The sequence below is a fragment of the Papilio machaon genome, chromosome 21 (assembly GCF_912999745.1).
Source record: "Papilio machaon chromosome 21, ilPapMach1.1, whole genome shotgun sequence".
NCBI lineage: Eukaryota > Metazoa > Arthropoda > Insecta > Lepidoptera > Papilionidae > Papilio > Papilio machaon.
The window spans coordinates 3,902,865-3,919,016 of record NC_060006.1 but is presented as its reverse complement, the minus strand read 5'-3'; the positions used below and the strand labels follow the sequence as shown (position 1 = coordinate 3,919,016).

Here is a 16,152-nt window from a genome sequence, read left to right as displayed (position 1 = left end):
ACAAATTGTTTTGTGAAGTATTGTTATTCATGAAATTATATAAATGGAAAGATTATGAACCTTTTGTCGAATGATGTAGGTGAACGCACTTCACATGTATGCTGTTTGCACTGATGTTTGAAATTTAGTACAAATACAAACATTTATTTAAATCTTAGTTTAATATTATAATTTAAGTTCAAATGCAAATAATAATATAATTGTCTGAGGAAAATGCATTAATTTGTAACAAACAAGTGATATGGAAGTTGGAAATAGTGAGTCAACAACTGCAGCAAAACATAAACATAGAATATGACAAAGCAGATCTATACGTCTTCCTGAATCTTTGGATCAAAATTATTACAAAGAGGTTTCCAAACTTTTTACTCGTAGAACCCTTCTAAAATTTGAAATGTTTTGGTGAACATATATTCTTCAACTTTTGAAACCTTAACTTTATTTTTCTTCGTGATGCACATCCGTGGACACCAGAGGACCATCATAACAAATCATTCCATTAGACACCAAAAACGGCCTGATATAAAGTCGAAGTATATATTTGATTTTTTAATCAACGAAATAATTTTACACAGCTTCTCACATCGAGTGTTAACTGAACGCAATATTTCGACATTCTCATTACAGATTCGATTCTCTATTTGAGGTCATATTCATAATAAGTAGTCTGCCTTGACCGCCATAAATATGTAGGTAATCGGTAGGCTTGTGTTAAAATAACCCAAAAACTTTCTCATATTCTGATCGATGCAAAAAATAATTTTAAAACGTTCTATAAAAGTATTGCTCTGTTTAACCAACCAATTAAATTTTTCCGAAAATTGTGTAATCATCTTCTATCTATAAATAAAAATCAATGATTGTAAGTTTATTCCCTATGCGTTGCTAAACTACTGATTAGCTGTTTATCATTTGTTATATATAAAAGAAAGTCGTGTTAGTTACACTATTTATAACTCAAGAACGGCTGAATCGATTTGACTGAAAATTGGTGGGCAGGTAGCTTAGAACCAGGAATAGGACATAGGATAATTTTTACCCCGTTTTCTATTTTAAAAAAAAGTTAAAAGCTAGTTTGTTATATTTTTATGTATGTTGAATTTAAATATTATAAACTAGCTTTTACCCGCGACTCCGTCCGCGCGGAATAAAAAATAGAAAACGGGGTAAAAATTATTCTATGTCCGTTTCCTGGTTCTAAGCTACCTGCCCACCAATTTTCAGTCAAAGCGATTCAGCCATTCTTGAGTTATAAATAGTGTAACTAACATGACTTTCTTTTATATATATAGATGTGAATGTATTTCCAGAACGGCTTAACGGATCTCGATGAAATTTGGCATAGATGTAGAGCATAGTGTGCAAGAACACGTAGGCTACTAATTAAGTTGTTTTTGAATTCGGCGCGGACAGTCACGGGCGACAACTAGTTTTAAATAAAAATATACTTATAATTTTCTATAATATTTTAATATACAACCTTACATACTAATTAATATAATATCACATATCACCACGAAATGACTAAATATTTTTGCCTACTAACACTATGTACTACCTAAGACTGTTTATATACTTCATTAGGTTGAAGACTAGGATGACACCCATGATGTCAGTGTAACCTTCATGGTTCGTGCTCGGCGTCGAATTGCACAGGTTACTCCGGCAATAGCAATATCTGAAATGTAAAATGATCGATGGTAAAACATGTGTAACATAAATGTGTTGTTGCTTGCTGTGTTTTTCGAATTTTAACTTTTTAATTTGTTCATTCGATTATGATTTCTTATATTTTTTTTCAAAAACCAACTTGATATGAAGAAGCTATAGGGCCACGCGGGTCAATTAATATGAGATTTAGTTTGACAGCGCTGCTCAACGGCCTGTAACAACGAATTGAAAACCCTCGTAAAACGCGGTCATCACTGACTGACGTGGCTTGAACTGAAAGTCTATATGTCAACCATCACTGACCGACACGGCCTGGACAGGAAATTACTTTATTTTGCTCGGCAGAGAACGTGTTAACCTATCGATAACTAAATCTTATAATTAGTAAGTTGAATTTCCTTTACATCTATCCTTTAATATATTTATTTTTTCCTTCGAATACCTGACTTCTTTTTTCATCTTCTAATTTTTGACTTGAGAGCGATTAATGGTCACTTACGCAGTCCCTTAGTGTTAACATAAAAAAAGCATCAACTTAAAGTAATCGTTGCAAAATAACAGTTGCAATAAACGTTTCGCGTTATTGTATGCTTCAGCAGCGCATCATATTGCATTTCACGCCTGATAATAAAACGATTGTAATAAGCTGTATGTCTGGTGTTAGTAATTCTGGTTAATTCTCGACAGGTCGGCAATATATAATTCAACCTTAACAATTACTGTACTAAAGTTTTAAGCCTCGTGTTACGTTATTTTTATTATAAACTACTTTTATATCAGTCATTTATTTCTTTATTATTGCATACAAATACAAAGGCTTAAGTCGACGCCACGCTCTTCCAGTCTGAAATCTATATCTTAATATAATATTATAAATGCGAAAGTTTGGATGGATGGATGTTTGTTAAAATTTGGCACAGATGTAGAACATAGTCTGGAAGAACACACAGGCTACTTAATAAGATTTTTTTAATACCGAGTGCATCCAGATCGAAGTTACGTAGTAAAAAATTACGTGTATCTTAATTTTCGCGTTTGTAATCGTGGATTATTTTTGGTCAGGGTAAAACAATGTTACGTGTTACCTGCTAGTGGTTACTCTTTCTCCTTTGTCGTCGCCACTGAAGCACCCCTCTTTGTATGGCTCCAATACTTCTGTCTTTGGTGACCATTTCCCGTTTTTGAAGTCTTGATATTCGTGCTTCTGCGGCGCACAATCTCGCAGTACTCCTTCTATTCTCACTGAAATTAAATTATATGTAATGTTTAATAATGGTTTATGGGTTTAAGCTTTACGTCCTATCTTCATGTAAGAAAAACTTTAAATCAAATAAAAAGAAATAATGTAGAAGAACGAAAATCAGTTCTACAACCCTACATATGTCAGGGTAGGCATAATGTAGTACTTCGTTAAAATCTACATCAACTGGCGTTTTAGTAACATTAATAGATTTTTAGGTTTGTACTATTCTCTTTTAGAGATATTCGTATATTTCGATTTGTAAGAAAAGCTTCTCACCTCCGTTTTGTATGTCGAGATGAAAATCTTGCTTCATGCACATTGTTGAAAACGGGCAGTCCACTATGAACGAATCGGAATAGTCGAAGTTAGTGCACAAATTAGTCGCCGTTTTGTAGTTTTCTCCCTGCGACGGGTTGATGAGACATTTGTAGCATTCTAGAGGAGACACACCTGAAATGTAACGAAACATATACGTTAGAAAAAGATATATGAAAATTATTCTAGTTTTTATCCATAGGGAACGTTTCTAAAGCCGAGGTTGCAGAAATGGTAGCTTATTCATGATTTCACAAACTATTGCTATAATACTTGAAATTATAGAAAAATCTGAGCTGAAGTTAATCTTGGAAAGTTACACGCAAACCCAATTTTAGAAAGAATCAATAACCACAACCGTGAAAGAACAAAGCATTTTAAATCATTTATTATCGTAGTATACGATTGAAATGTAATTATTGCCTCTTATAACCAAACATGAACTATCCAAAAAATACGTAGCAGACTTTGAAGTTGTGTTGTAGCTCAGGTCATTGCATTGTATAAAAAATGTTTGTGAGTCATGATGCGTGTTCTTTGCACCCACACACTTCTGACACACGAGACGGTGAATGCTCGTTCTTGCATGGCGTATTGTCTGATATATCTGTGGCATTTTTAATGCAGTATTTTTAAAAACTAAAAAAACTAAAGAAACTTGGTGGTAATTGAATAGTCTTAAACACCGGTCAATAAAAATAAAATCCTAAATCTAGTTGGCGACGTCGTTAAAAAGGTATAGAACGGCCAATATGCAGAAAGGAAAAATAATTTTCTTTTTTATTGCGTACATGATTTTTGCAACTAGTCTTGGTATAGGTATTGATTATTACTACGAAGTTGATACAAAGAAAAGTAATAATATTACTAGTAATGCAAATTACTCAATACATAAAACATACATCAATGGAGATGAAAGCGACATTGATGATGAAAGAAATGAACAAGTCAAAGAATTTTACTATGTAACTAAAATAACAACCGAAGCTACAACTAAAAAGGCAAATGTAAGTTTTCTTCATTCAATTAATTCTAACCCACAAAATGGGTTCATAAATGAAAATAATTTTACGACGAAACCAATATTAGACATTTTCAATGAATATGAGTACATTTATGATGATGAAAAATATCAAACGAGAAATGGCGAATTCATGCCCAAAGGAAAAGAAGTCCCGATGTCTGGATGGAAAGAAAATCCAAGAATCTACTATAGTAGAAATGATACACGAAAAATGAAGAAAAACAAATCCAATTTAGTAAAACTAAAGCTATTAGATTATTATACTTTAGAACCTGCTGCGGCATACGTCTACATGGAAGAAGATGATAAATATGCTGAGGAGAATGGAAGCGTATGGTACGTCCCACAAGACATCCCATGTTGGGAACTACCGATTTTGTATGGAGAATTAGGATATAAAGAGCAAATGTCAGATGTGTTCTCAATCCATCGCAGTTATCTAAAAAATGTTTTACGCCAAAATAAGATGAAGAAAGTTTCAAGAAAAGACGGATTCTCTCCGGGTACACAAATGTTCAACAAGTGGTGCGGAATCGAACCCTGCTATGGAGATCATACACTTTGTTTATTCCCAGATAAAACTATATCCATATTTTGTGAAAAAGGATATACTGTCAAGACTCCTACCATATCAGAGCAAATAGCACTCGTAAACACTGTAAATTCTATGAGAAATCGTATAGCTGCTGGGGAGTCGATCAGATATTCGCATTTACCTCAAGCGGCTAATATGATGCAAATAACATATGATTTTGATTTGGAGAAAATGGCTCAGGCGTGGCTCAGTCAGTGCCTGCCCGGGCCGGCGCCTTGTTCCGCACTTGAGGGCAACTATGTATCTGAACTCGAATGTATGAAGTATATGCAGAAATGTTGCTTAAATTCCTATAAAACGGATACCAACTGGTAAATGTTTTTAAAATATTATTGATATTTTTCGGTCGTTTTGTTTTGTAGTTAAAGTTGTGGTTAATGTTACAGCACACCGTCATCCGAATGCTTTGTACTGGCTGTTGTTGGCTGCATACATGCATGGTATTGGAGCGCTGGGGAAAACCTCAGCGAAACTGATATTCAATGTGGCCATATAGAACCGGCAACTTTTAATACTGTTCAGTTGATATGGGCAAACTCACATAAAATAGGATGTGCCTTTGGCGTAAGTAGAAATGGTGATGTAAGAGTGGTCTGTAATTTTTCACCAGGCGCACCTTACTTTTTGAGACGTAAATTTTATTGTGGACTTTTACCTCATAGAGATATCACCAGTGCCCTGGATGCTACCGTTGATTTTACAAATTTAACTTTCTTATCATCTATTGGAATTCATTTAGATGAAATCAATCAAACAAATACTAATTATGATGCTAAAGTTCAAGTTGTCGATGAACGGTTACTTGCAGAAATAAATAGTATACCGAAGACGGCATCGCACTGGGGGGTTCATTCTCTAAGCAGTATATACCAAGAAGGATGGGTTTCTCGTCTTTTAGGTAAATTGCAGAATGGAACGAAGGGTATGGTCGCCCGTGTGGTGACACAATTTACTTTTTTCGAAGAGAGTGAAGCTAGATGTGATACTGAGGAACCAGTTTACGTGAAAGGTGAACCTGCCTCTTTGTGCGTTGAAAGAGGTAGGAGATATCCGGCCTTGTGCTATCATTACGGAGATCCAACACCTGGATACAGACTGGTGGCTATTATAGCACCTATTACTTTGTTCTCATTGATTCTGTACGATTTGTTTAGTGGTGCGGTAAGACAAACTGTTCATTAGTAAATGCATTGATTACATTATTTAATTGTTTTATTTGTTGAATATTTAATTACTGTTTACAGGGTCTATAAGGTCATTACTTTTTCTACTGTTTACAATTGTTCCTGATATATTCCTAATATTATAAATGCTAAAGTTTAGATTGATGGATGGATGTTTTTTTTGAAGGTATCTCGGAACGGATTTTGATGAAATTTGGCACAGATGTAATACATAGTCTTAAAGAATACATAGGCTACTTATTGAGTTTGTTTAGTTTAATTCCGCGCGAACGGAGTCGCGAGCGACAGCTAGTATATATAATAGTCATCTAATTCTCAATCTGTACACGATTTTACTTATAATTTGACTCATCGTTTAATATCCATGGCTGAGTCATGGCAATATAATTACAGTGCAGCATATTTAATTACAGTTTGCATTTGTAATATTGCAGAGGAAGCATTTGTATTAATGAACGTAAGAAAATTGCATTTTTGAATCTGTTGGATTTGTTTTGATTAATGTCATAGTCATATTACATGTTAATTCATCTACTAAAAGTCGATCTTATTCAGGAGTTTATGATTTAGAGTGATTGATTAAAAATCACTTAAATATTTGTACTTATCTAAAATTGAATTCATATAAGTGAACAAATTGAAGGTTTATTTGAAACGATTGTGACATCTTTATTTCTTATTATGTTATTTAGATATTGATCACTAAAAATAATAAGCGAAGGAATAAGAAATTTATGCTATTTTTGGTTATAATTCCCACCGAATTATTGTATGTGAATATAATTAACATTTAAGACCTTAGGTAATGATTATGTATTCCAGTACGTTTAACGACTTTGTATGTAATTATAAGTTTTACTTCATCGGTCGTTAAATACTAAAATACTAAAATAATTGACGCTATTTATTATTACTTACAAATGGTTATTATGTACAATACTGAAATAAACCTTAGTCCAGATATAGTATTAGTTAAACGGATATTTTGTAATAAAAATCTCAGTACTTGTTTTTACATTGGATTTAAGAGAGTAATAAGGGTACGCACCCATTACAAGGGTATACATAGGACCTAACTACGAAACTCTAACTTTTAACAGTGGTAGACGTCAGCAATATCATCTGTTGCACAAATTGACCGGCTCGTACGGTGCAATAGCACGATCTGTGTGGTCAGAACAGGCATCAAGTGGAAGTAATTCCGCATTTCGTCTGATGAGTACGTGCCGGACTCCTAATTTTAGTCTCCTTTCCCTTCCTACTCTTTTCTTATAAGAAAAGGATGTGAAGGAGAAGAGGATTTGACGGAGTGGGCCACATAGGAAGGGAATATATCCAATTGCACGCGACTCCGTTTGCAAGGAATTAAAAAAAAACTTTTTATGTAGCCTATGTGTTCTTCTAGACTATTGTCTCCATCTGTGCCAAATGTCATCTAGATCCGTCGAGCCGTTCCGATGGTACCTTCAAACAAATATGCATCCATCCATCCATCTAAACATTCGCATTTAGTGAGAAGTAAGATTTAAAATTTTATACAAATTTCAAAGAAGACTGCAAGGTAGAAAGGTAGGCGGAAGTTACGAATTTTCTTTCGTAATGCAATAATGCAATGTATCGTTTGTTATTCGTGCAATTACTACTCAACTTTTTTACGTATCCTGGGATGGTAATCGTTATCATAAGGAAGTACGTACACGCCTTTCATATATCCGCATTTCCTTTCCATTACGAAGAATTGTTTTATAAGCTTGAATTTGTGAATAGCTAATACTCTTACGCAAAACGTAAACTTAAAATTATGAAGCTATTGTTTGCACAAGATGTGACATTTACTAATACATATTACAGACTTTAAGAGTATTGCAAATGCTTGGTAATATTGTATTGTCGTCCACTTTTCACTATATCTTTATGCGTTACAGGAGGTACACATTTCTGCGTAAAAGTTTGTACCTGTGATAACCAACGATATTACTGTGATCGCTGTCGTTAATGCCCAAGTCTCCATTGTCATCTTTCCGGAGCCAGGGTTGTGCTTCAATTGTTTCCTTTCGTTGTTTTATTTTTCGGTCCCGAAGAGCACGGGTTTCGTGACAACGCCCTGGTCGCTCTGTAGATTCTCGAATTTTCTGTAAAGTTACCACATGACAATTTAAATTTTTTATAGTATTTATTATTGACACTATCTAATACATATTTACCGTGGGTTTCTGAGACCAAAATCTCTGTATAAAAAAACTAGATGTCGGAATTAAAAAAAAAACTTAATAAATAGCCTATGTGAGCTTCCAGATTATGTTCTATATCTGTGCCAAATTTCATCAAGATCCGTTGAGCCGTGCCGGAGATACCTTCAAACAAACATCCGTCCATCTATCAATCTAAACTTTCGCATTTATTATATTAGTAAGATATCGTTATCTCTGTTATTATTTTTGACAAAACAAAGATAACAATATGTTTTAAATGGGGATTTTGGTCCCAGAAACCCACGCCACAAGTCGTACAACGTTGCTTGAATCGTTAAGGTAACTTAAGACCGAACCGCGCTAATATTTTATTACTAATACTGTTCGGTCCATCGTATTTTTTCTGCTTTAGTCAACTATGAGAACAATATAATATGTGCTAGTAGTATAAAATGCGTAAGTTCATGCCCAAGAGAGTATTTCGATCTATTCATATCAAATCTAGTTCTGTGAGTTTTGTATAGTTCAGTTTAGTATTGTGTAACTCATGGCGATATACACTTAAATAAATTGCGATGCAATTTGGCACAGTTTTCATGTTTTCAAGGCCTCAACCAGCTTGCTCCGTTATCTGTGCTCTGTCAACTGTGTACTCAACATATTTGTTTTATGTCTCAATGCAACGAATTATTAATGGTACAGATAACTTGCGTTGAATAGTCTGTCTTGTTTTTGCATCATCTGTGTTGATAAAAATATCAATTTAAGATTTTTTTAGGATATTAAAAGGAACTATTATGTTATAAAATAATAATTATGAAATTGACGTTGAATATAATTTATATGTGTTGAGTTCAACAGTACTTGGCCTTCTTATTTCATACATCTTTTTACCAATAAGATATAAATCTTTTGCTACTTTAAACATATTTTTTTAATTTATTTAAATCATACTATTGTAAAAAAAAAGTTTGGATGGATGGATGTAGAAAATAGTTTGGAAGAACACAAAACCTACTGATTTTTTTATTTCGCCCGGACGAAGTCTCGGGCAAAAGCTAGTATTACTTATTAGTGAATATATACATATGTAACACATTGTAAAGATGAGATTTTGCAAACATACATTCATATTGTCAACGCAAACTCGTCTACTTTCAAGATTTGAGCTGAGCCGTCTGAATACTAAACTGAATAGTCTTGTGTTAAATATTAGAATAAAAGCAAACAGTTTGTCTAAAAGAAGTCTTTAGACATGTTGGCATAAACCCCCCGAGGCACATTTTCTTACTACTCTGCCTTCTTACTCGGACTACTGTACTGTAACGAACTTTTTTTTTGATGTAATATTTACTAGAGTTTCCACTGTCGAAATACAATACAAAAGCATGTTAATGGTAGACCATTTGCTTCAAAAAATAAAGACAACAAATTGTTGTCTTTTTTAAAAATGAATTTTGACATACATGTATGTTCCAGTCGCGTTTACGATTTTTCAAATTCTATGTAAAGTGATAAATTACACTGTAAACATCGCGATAATTAAAGATTTCAGTTTGAGTTCACATTATAAATATGTATTTGAACATGTAAGCACTAAGCAGTAACAAAGTGGGGTAATGTTTCGCAAGGACTATGCCGACTGTAGCTCAGGGCACATGTCGCCCGCTTACATTGCAAAGTCGCTGAATCCGGTTCAAAATGTATTCATTGACCACAATACACGGTTGTATCGATCAAGAAATATGTTCTACACATTTGCTGACTAACGTACATCATTAGGTTGATGACCTTTTTAATAGATTATTCATTTAATTAAAGTAATTATTGTTATACATATCTGTAATAATGAACATTTTTCAACTAGCAGATATTATAAGTTATATAACAATTATTAGGAAAAAGCTTATAAAATTCAACATTCCAACCTGAGATTGGTATTTAATTCACGCGTATTTATTTCTTGATACACAGCAAGAACAAGGTCTTTAAGTCACGGCGGTTCGATCACCTTCATGGCTAGGTTCCTAGGCGCGTGATTCTTCAGGCACAAAGCGACGATCAGTGATCACGGTTATTATTTTTTCTAATCGTAATTACCCAACTCTTGGGGAGTCGTCGGACGTTACACTTTAGTCTGCAGAATCACACACAGTGGAAGACCGCATTTACATTTCATACCCACTAGGAGATATTACGATTTAAATAATGTGTACTATGGCATTTAGTACTACTATTTATTAAATTCGAATGTTTGGATGGATGGATGTTTGTTTGAAGGTATCTCCGGAACTGCTCAACGGATTTCGATTAAATTTTGCATAGATCATAGTCTGGAAGAACATATAGGATACTTTTTTATGTTTTTTTTTTTTTTTTTAAATTCCGCGCAGACAATGTCGCAGGCGACAGCTAGTATTAAATGTATTAAATATTAATCACGTAGAATGTTTCTTCTGATAAGAAATGAAAATTGCGAGTAGTTTTTGAGATTAAATGTTAAATACTTTACATTAAAATTGTCATATCTTGAAAGTGGTAAGACATGTTAATTATATTATTGTTACTCACAGTTGTTCTTGACTTATATTTATTTAGGAAATCATTTCTAAACTTATTTAACCAAAATATTTATGTGGAACCAGTAGTATAAAACTTTAGAATATACGCTAAGTGAATAACATTGTAATAGTTTTGAATATATGAATATTTGACATTATTATTTTTGTAACAGAAATTAAGTGTGTGAGCAATTTTATTTACATAAAGTAAAAACCCGTATGGACGTAGGTACGTGGATAGAAAAAATAATCTATAAGTTTTTTTTATTTCTATGCCTCCCACTAAAACGACAAACATCGTCACATTACATGTACGGATATAGACTGAACAATAGCTCTTATTTTTTTTCCTGACTGATTTTTTAATGCAATTCTGACAAAATATGACTGACACTTTTACATTCGCATTCTGTTCAGTGTCAGCTATGGGCCATGACACGTTGGTTAATAGATTTCTGCCAGACTCAGGGATGTTTCTCTATACCTTCATAATTACTAAGCAGCCTCTTAGTGTAGATGTTATATGCGAAATCTAGAATGAGGGGTTCTCTCTCTCTATTAAGCGATTGCGGCAATGACTCAGGAAAAGTAAGTTAAATAATAAACATTCTACCTAAGTAGCGTTTAATACTAAAGTTACAGAAGGTTATGTCTCTCACAATGGTTGTTTTAATTCTGATAACTATTCGTTAAAATGAAACAAGGTTCAAGTCATTTACAACCTTGTGACTAAGCACTTTTGCTTGTTCGAATGTTTCGTAACGAAGCGGCAAGGTGCAGTTTGTATCTGCAATAGGTGATAACTGTTATTCTATAAATGTTCGTTAAAACGATAAGTTTGTTTAGGCAAAAGAAAGAGTACAGTTTTGTTTTGAAATCGAACTCGTAAAAATTTTTTTTTTCATACTTTAAAACCCCTTAAAAGATTGAGATAACTATAGAAATTTGGCTGTGGTAACTTGTTTGAACTATTTTCTTCGATGTTGCTTCTGATGAGATGTAAATAAAATTATGAAACATATTATTTAAAGATATCTCTAGAGTATACAAAATTTTAATAATTATGCTTTGACTAATGATTTACACCTGAGTCATAAATTAAGTTTGGTTTATCGTCATGCAAATTTAAGTTAAATAATTATGAATACTGGTAGTAAACATTTTGAATTCCTTCCTTATGGAACATTACCTTCCTTGTACGATGTAGCAGAATATTAGTTCAGTATGATTATAATTTCGTGTTTTATTCATTTTCTGTACTATCAAGAAATGTCAAAGTTTAGTAAATTTGCGTATACGGTGACGTCAAATTAAATAATCGATTTTGTGTAAAACTCTAACGAGGAAATGTAATTCGAATAAATTATACGTCTTACGAAATAATAGACATGTTTAACTGGTTCGTGGAATCTATGAATCCGCATTTATGTACATTTTTCTTTTACTAGTTTAAGTTAATATTTAGGATGTTCTTTATTCTAAGTTTTTACATATCAACTGTTGTTGATGTATGCGAGCTATTTAACACAATCGCGAAATAAAATGGAATAAACAAACACGTGTTTGCAAAAGCTACCAATACATCGCCTTCAACTAAACCTCAAAACGAGTCATATACTTTGCTGATACATATGACATTTTTTTCATATATTTTTAGCAACAGAGTATTACACATCAGAGTAGAGAGAAAACTTTGTTATTAGGTATAGATATATGTATTTTACAATAAAATCACACAGCCGTTATGTTCGTTCTGACCACCTCTTCATAGTAATCTGTGGCAATAGTTTCGTTATTAAAGAGGTTACAGCAATAAGAAGTTGTAAAATTTCAAATGTGAAAAATTTCTGCGAGTAATCCATTGAGGTTAAGTTACAACGTCAAAAAGAAGAAAATTTTGTAATAATATTTCTTTATAGCTGTCACGCGCAACTCCGTCCGTGCGGAATTAAAAAAAACTTATATATTAATAAAATAAAATAATTAAACTTAATTATTAGCCTGTGTTCTTCTAGACAATATCCATGCCATAATTTTCTAGTATTTTACGCTATGTTTAATGTTTCATTAATATGTATTTATTTCATCACAGTTATAAAACAATTATGTACAATTTACAAAGAACAAACATGGAACGTATTTTGATAAAATCTACTAGTCTTCTAGTTATTTAAAAAAAAAAACAAAAAAATGGGACCCACCTGCAAGCACTTCCTTTCGATTAAAATAATTTTTATCAAAATCGGACCACCAGGGGCGGAGATTCGCGGTAACACACATAAAAAAAAAAAAAAAAATTCAGTCGAATTGATAACCTCCTTCTTTTTGAAGTCGGCTAAAAAGACATGCTGATCGCACTTAAAATTGTGGAATTAACTAAATATCAAAAACATTAATATAATGCCGAGTAATATTAATTAAACATTTTAATATATTAAGAATTGACGTTCAGGGTCTAGGTTAAGTTTTGTAACTGTTTAATCGGTTTCTTAATGAAAGATTAATCGTTGATTTCTGAGACCAAAATCTTTGTATAAAACACATCGTCATCCCTCTCATAAATTTTGACAAAACTGAGATAACAATATTTTTTTAAACGGAGATTTGGGACTCGGAAACCCACGATAATTCGCATTTATCAATAAGTTAATGTTGCTAAGCTAATGATGGCCGCTGGATTCAACACGTTACATAAAGCGAAACGCGAGTTGCGTGAATTAATTTTTTAGGCCGCGAACTGTTGCGCGTTTAATGTTTTGATTGTAATCATGCTTTTGTCGTTTTCGGGTCACCAAATTGATTAATGAATTATATTAATCCTACGCAGTTTTTTTTTAATTTAAATTATGTTTATTTTACGTACCTACAACATTAATGAACAATGGTTTAGCTTCAACAAAAATATTTTCTAATTAAAATTAAAACTACTACTGAAAAAATCTTAGCATTTGAGTACATACATCTTTACACAATTAATCGCGAAATTCGACCATCAATTGTAACAGCAACTATATCAAAGTAATCTAGACCTAGTTCAGATGCCAAAAGTCAAAATGTTGAATCTAAGACGTTATATATATCGCAACCTATATGCCTTGTAGTATAGTAGCTACAATGGTTTTCCTTGTTTATGGAAGTATTCCTCTTTATCCATCTACAATTTGTTTGATAATAGTGCGTATACTGCGAATTGCGAGTCTGCATATTAAACGTACTAATCGTTGATTTCTGAGACTGTAGTCTGTGTATAAAAAATATTGTTATCTTTGTCATAAATGGCAGGGATGATTATATGTTTAATACAGAGATTTTGGTCTCAGAAACCAACGATAAAAAGAATTGACTTACCGTACGTTAGAGTTCGGCGTAGGTCGAAACAAACATTATATTTACACGCGCTGTTAATTCGTACTTTGATTTTAGTTTTAAAATGCGTATGTTGTGAATAATATTTGTTAAATAGAAGACCGGTTTTACTTTCGACCTGTCTGTCAGGGTTGTCATAATCAAATATTTAGACCCCAATATTATGATTTCAAAATGAATCTAATATTTAATTCCAGGCAAAATTATGAGGTATTGTATCTATAGGTATAGAGGTTCGTGAGTGATGACGATAGTTTTATTCTAGATAATTAAAATTAAAAATACGTAATTTTGATTAATGTAACAAATGTTGTCATTTTTTTCTTTTGTAATTTCGCGGTTGTGGCGTAAAGTTTATGACGCCAACGTAAATTTATTTGCTCTGTGGCAATATTATGAACGGGTTTTACGATTTCCTAATTTTACTGATTTTGAATTGATTCATCTGTTTTATTACCTACTTGCCTATTTAAGTCATTGCAAATACAATGTTGCCTGTTAATTGGTCTTTACTTTGTATCTAATACTATTCGTGTTATCAGTTGTAATGTTATTCAATATGAGCTTTATAGCATTACTAGCTGTCGCCTGCGAGTCCATGCGAAATTAAAAAAAAACTTAATTTGTAGCCTATCTATTCGTCTAGGTAATGTTCTACATCTATGCCAAATTTCAGCGTTATCCATGCAACCATATTGGAAATATACATATCCATCCATCCATCCACCTATCCATCCATCTTAACATTCCGGGCGGAATTGAAAATTAAAAAAATATATTAAATAGCCTATCTGATCTTCCAGACTATGTTCCAAATTTCATCGATATCCATGGAGCCGTCCCGGAGATGCCTTCAAACAAACATCCATCCATCCGTCCGTCCATCTAAACTTTCGCATTTATAATATTAATAAGATCATGAAACGCTTGTTGGGAAAATAACATTACCGTATACAAATATACCATTATTTGCCTATACATCGCTTACAAATTATATTACGTGTTATGCACTTTTTATTTATTTGTTTATCTTAAAAACATAATATTTAAATTAAAACTGTTAAAGAAACATTCGCCTTAAAAATGTAAACATTGATGTAGTAAACTAACAATTTACCTCCTGTTTGTTTTGAATTCAAAATGCTAAGACTAGATAAAAATATCAAATGTGGCATAAAACTTACGATTAAAGACGAGTTGTTTTTGTTTTTGAAATACATTTAAATTTGTTTAATTTACAACGTTTAATCACGCGCTAATAAACAAACTGTTTCAGAAACGATTTCGTTCATAACAATTAGAAATACACAATTATTTCACTGTATTTTGTACACGCTAATATTTACCTTTTGTTTCAAACCACCAAACCGCAAATAATAAAATGTGCGCTTTTAAATTACACTTTATTTATAGATAAGTAATAAACATCACTATATTTATTTCGTTAAGATGTTTGCTTAATCGCGTATTTGTGTATTTATAAACACGCGCGGTTTGCTACAGGGGCGGGAACACACTGCGTCTGACTGCGTCGCAAGGTCTTGTAACACTACGTAACCGATCTGTACTTGACCGAATGTCTGCTAAATGATCGAACCTTGTTGTTAGTTCCCATGCTATGTACGCTTTCTTAATTGCTACCAAATTAATGATCATGGTGTTGTGAAGGAACTTCGCAATTTACATCTCTATTGATTGCATTTAATATCTACGTATAAACAATGTTGTTTTGAAATAAATTCCCAAACATACAAGATACGCAGTTATACCTTGCATGTTTGGTTTGTTTATTAAAATTGTAAAGTACAAAAATATTATTTTGTGTAATTAATTGTGCGGACAGTTCTAGAGCAAGGTAAATCCGAGTTAATCAGCTGTGCCAACAGCTCGCAATAAAATGTCCTCTTATCAGTCATCAAATCTTTACCTTCACTTTGCGCACGTAATATTAGATATAATACGAATGTAAACCGCATTTAATATCGTAAAGCGTAAGCTGAA

General features: G+C 32.7%; 3 protein-coding genes across 3 annotated transcripts in view; 2 read left to right on the top strand and 1 right to left on the bottom strand.

Annotated features, from left to right (window-relative positions):
- The window catches only part of LOC106721570 (rabankyrin-5), a 50,217-nt gene that overhangs the window by 17,025 nt on the left and 17,040 nt on the right, over positions 1–16,152 (top strand). The gene's annotated exons all lie outside the window — the stretch shown is intronic.
- On the bottom strand, positions 1,505–15,719 carry LOC106721551. The gene is made up of 5 exons (XM_014516514.2): positions 15,498–15,719; positions 7,989–8,164; positions 3,191–3,364; positions 2,757–2,913; positions 1,505–1,678 (listed from the first exon to the last, which is right to left on the bottom strand). Exons 2-5 carry the CDS (start codon positions 8,047–8,049, stop codon positions 1,555–1,557), a joined length of 516 nt encoding a protein of 171 aa, XP_014372000.2. The 5' UTR covers positions 8,050–8,164; positions 15,498–15,719; the 3' UTR covers positions 1,505–1,554.
- LOC106721540 lies at positions 4,274–6,091 on the top strand. The gene is made up of 2 exons (XM_014516502.2): positions 4,274–5,159; positions 5,235–6,091. Exons 1-2 carry the CDS (start codon positions 4,384–4,386, stop codon positions 6,028–6,030), a joined length of 1,572 nt encoding a protein of 523 aa, XP_014371988.2. The 5' UTR covers positions 4,274–4,383; the 3' UTR covers positions 6,031–6,091.

Excerpts from the sequence above, each read along its gene's own strand:
- LOC106721540 (XM_014516502.2), top strand. The coding sequence starts at position 4,384 with ATGCCCAAAGGAAAAGAAGTCCCGATGTCTGGATGGAAAGAAAATCCA. Across the intron at positions 5,160-5,234 it reads TATAAAACGGATACCAACTG|CACACCGTCATCCGAATGCT; the intron begins GTAAATGTTTTT and ends TTAATGTTACAG.
- LOC106721551 (XM_014516514.2), bottom strand. The coding sequence starts at position 8,049 with ATGACAATGGAGACTTGGGCATTAACGACAGCGATCACAGTAATATCG. Across the intron at positions 3,365-7,988 it reads AATATCGTTGGTTATCACAG|GTGTGTCTCCTCTAGAATGC; the intron begins GTACAAACTTTT and ends GTTACATTTCAG. Across the intron at positions 2,914-3,190 it reads TCTCGACATACAAAACGGAG|TGAGAATAGAAGGAGTACTG; the intron begins GTGAGAAGCTTT and ends ATTTAATTTCAG.